This window comes from Pyrus communis, chromosome 9 (genome assembly GCF_041283825.1).
Source record: "Pyrus communis isolate YQ-2024b chromosome 9, ASM4128382v1, whole genome shotgun sequence".
NCBI classification, from domain to species: Eukaryota; Viridiplantae; Streptophyta; class Magnoliopsida; order Rosales; family Rosaceae; genus Pyrus; species Pyrus communis.
In genome coordinates, this window is record NC_142573.1 from 3,991,952 (window position 1) to 3,995,410 (window position 3,459).

Sequence of the window (3,459 nt, forward strand, 5' to 3'; positions counted from 1 at the left end):
ATGCATTATATCTTCACTGACTATTTCGAACACAAAACATCAATACAAGTAAACAGTCTGTTGGAGTTTGAGATCCTCCTGTCTCACATTGGTCAATAGTATTTTTTCACTAGTCTTTATATAGGCTTATTCCTTTTTCTTAGTAATTAGAACTTGGACTATTTGGAAATGGATGGAAGGCTTGGGCCTTATGGTTGTGTGGATTAGGCTTGATGATTATACTATAATATTAATATTAATTAATATTAATTAATCAAGACAAGGGCCTATATAACTGGAGTCCTCAGTTCCATCAAAAATCATCTTTTCTTCTTCCTTATCTTCCGTACAAACTTTCCAGAGAGTAAACACACAAAGCAATTCGCTAGAGTTCTATAATCCAGTGCGGATTGTAGAATTAGGTAGTTGTATCCTGGTCGAGCGGATTGTAGAATTAGGTAGTTGTATCCTGGTCGAGCAAACGTTGTAGAACCACAAGCAAACGAGTGGGACGGAAATACTGTTCGAAGGACATAGCGTTTGCGCTAGCCTCTACCTTCAATTCATTCAAGTTAGTATCATATTAATTTTTTGTAATTATTGTGTTATTGCATTCTGTATTGCAAGTATTTTTGAATAATAAAGTATAAGTATTTCAGTTCTATATTTCTATTATTTTATTGTTTCTAAATTGTTCTCCAACACAGTCAACATTCTTATTACATTAGTAAAATGAAAACTTCTTTCTTTTATTCAATAATTATTATGAGTTGTGTATATTGATCAACCTGTAAGTAGATACAAACACTAATAATACAATTAGTTAGGAAAAAAAAATCAGTTTTTTTTTTCAAGTTTCTCAACTAACCGGGACCCAAGTATTCCCTTGGCGTTCTTACACCAATAAAGAAACAACAACGAAACACACAGGAACACAAAAATTGGGGACCTCTTTTTATCTACTTGCCCACGATCACAAATATTACCTTTTTTTTCTTGTATGGTTTGGTGGTAGGAAATGAAACCTAGCTACATTAACTTCTTCTGATTTGCAGTTGACTGGTTTTTCCATGAGTGTAATACTGTAGCTCGATGGACCCCAGGCTATATAATATTCGAAAATAGTCGTTCCTTATTTGTCTGTCAATCACAATCAATTTGAAGAGTTAATTTTGCGTACATCTAAAGTGTGTATAATCCTACAGAGAATATTTACATTAGTTACAATAAGACCTCAGCATTTGATATAACTAAAAAGCAACCTGTATCAACTCATTCTTTGAGTCAAGAATATCAGAGCTTCTTAGAGGGGGAATAGATAGGCTATAAAACCATGTCTTGGTTTTTTACAGTTATCTTTCTTGTTACTGCTCTTACATTTCATACTCCTTCAGAGGCTAGCCATGAGAACGATCCTTCTGCAGTTGCTGTAGGCACTGTCTACTGTGACACATGTTTCCAAGAGGATTTTTCACATACCAGCCATTTCATTTCAGGTAAATTAATCTCAAAATTTCAACAAGTTCTTCATCAAATTTATTTTTATATTGTAGTTCGGCTATAAAACAGAAGTCCGTTCAATGATTTCCGTACACCTTCTCCTCCATACACTCATGTTTATTTTGTAATCTTTAAATTCGAATGAATCAAAGAAAATCAAAAGAAAGAAATAAAAAGGGTACAAAATGAAAAAAAAAAAAAAAAAAAGGGTAAAATCCAAGAAAATGACTGAAAACCTTTATACAAGTATTTCCTATATATGAATCAACTATACAACTATGAAAAGTAAATAACAAATCTATTACGAAAAAGCTCGCCTAATTCCTTGGCGGTAAGACTCTGCTTTCAATCACGATTTCTTTCCAACAGACAACGAGTGTAGGGATATTATTTCTCTTGAAGAAAAGTTGGAGGATATGTCATTTGTATGTGTTGATATCATTGTCACCAAGTATGTATGTTATCAGTAACTTCGATTTTATTGTTAGTCAACAAAACGTCCCAACATGTTATGCATGCATTATCCACAATATCAGTAATCTGGTGGGGTTTCTGTGCAGGGGCATCTGTTGGTGTGGAATGCAAAGATGGGACTTCAACAAAACCAAGTTTCAAGGCAGAAGTGAAAACAAATAGCCATGGACAATTCAAAGTCCAACTGCCCTTCTCAGTGAGTAAACATGGCAAGAAAATTGAAGGATGCTCCGTGAAACTAATCAGCAGCAGTGAACCCTACTGTGCTGTGGCATCATCAGCTACTTCATCTTCCCTACATCTCAAGGCAAGAAAGCAAGGGACACACATATTCTCTGCTGGTTTCTTCACCTTCAAGCCTCCCAAGCAACCCAGCTTATGCAACCAGAAACCCAGCATTCAGAATTCCAAAAAATTAAATTCCCAGAAGTTCTCATTCCCTCCTACTGATGTGATGGCGTTCCCATCCCCCTCTCAGGTGGACCCCACAATGCCCGATCTCCCTCTCATCCCAAACGATCTCCCAGGACTCCCAGGACTCCCAGGACTACCAGGTCTCCCAGGTCTCCCAGGCCTCCCAGGTCTCCCAGGACTCCCAGGCCTCCCAGGCCTCCCAGGTCTCCCAGGACTCCCAGGCCTCCCAGGTCTCCCAGGACTTCCTGGAACTCCAGGTTTGCCCCATGTTTGTGGAAAACCTTCATGTGGGTCCTGCAACTGCAAAACTTCAAAGAATGGGCAACTAGGTGATAATAAAGAAGTAACCCATCTAGATTCTCCACCAGCAGTTTCAGCACCATGGTTCCCGTAAACGTGCCTCCTATACCTGGTTCCTGTTGGGTTCCTATCCTATTGGGTGCTACCCGTTTAAGTATAATAAGCCCATTAAGGTATTCTGAGTTGTAGTTTCCTGAACTTCTATGTATTTAGGTCTCTTCCTACTCATCTGAGAATTATGAATGAAATGTTGAATGTTTTAGTGTTACATGTACTCTTCCCCTTTTCTCTCTACTTCTGCCTCTTTCAGAATGGGTCCCATCTAGTTTCACTTTATGACCGTCACCGCCACCTCCAACCCTCCTGTTCCTCCTCCATTCCCATTCCCAGTCTCACCTGCGCATCGGATGCCCGGAATCCCCTAGCTTGTTCTTCAAAACAAAGTATTCACCTTGATTTAAGCTAATTACTATATTTAACTACGAATCGTGTATAATTACCTTCGAAATAGTGTTTTACATGTTTGTTTAAGTTTTTAATTATGTAAAAGTTCTTGTATGGTTGGTTGTGCAAGTGTCGGAACAGTATATGTTTTACATAGTAGGGTTTGTATGTTTGTGCTTTTTGTAATGAGCATGCGGTGGACACAAAATTATTGTAAGGGTAATGGTAGTGCTAGGCCGACTAAAATTTTAAATTAAATTTGCAAATCAAATTATATGTTATTAATAGAAAATAAGTACGATAATCAATACTTAACTAATAATCTAATTATCAACAACCACATCATTT

The 3,459-nt window shown here is 37.4% G+C and overlaps 1 protein-coding gene across 1 annotated transcript; it reads left to right on the forward strand.

Moving 5' to 3' along the window:
- Positions 1-992: 992 nt before the first annotated feature.
- On the forward strand, positions 993-2,935 carry LOC137738876 (uncharacterized). The gene is made up of 2 exons (XM_088699975.1): positions 993-1,475; positions 2,040-2,935. Exons 1-2 carry the CDS (start codon positions 1,313-1,315, stop codon positions 2,759-2,761), a joined length of 885 nt encoding a protein of 294 aa, XP_088556101.1. The 5' UTR covers positions 993-1,312; the 3' UTR covers positions 2,762-2,935.
- The last annotated feature ends 524 nt before the right edge of the window (positions 2,936-3,459 follow it).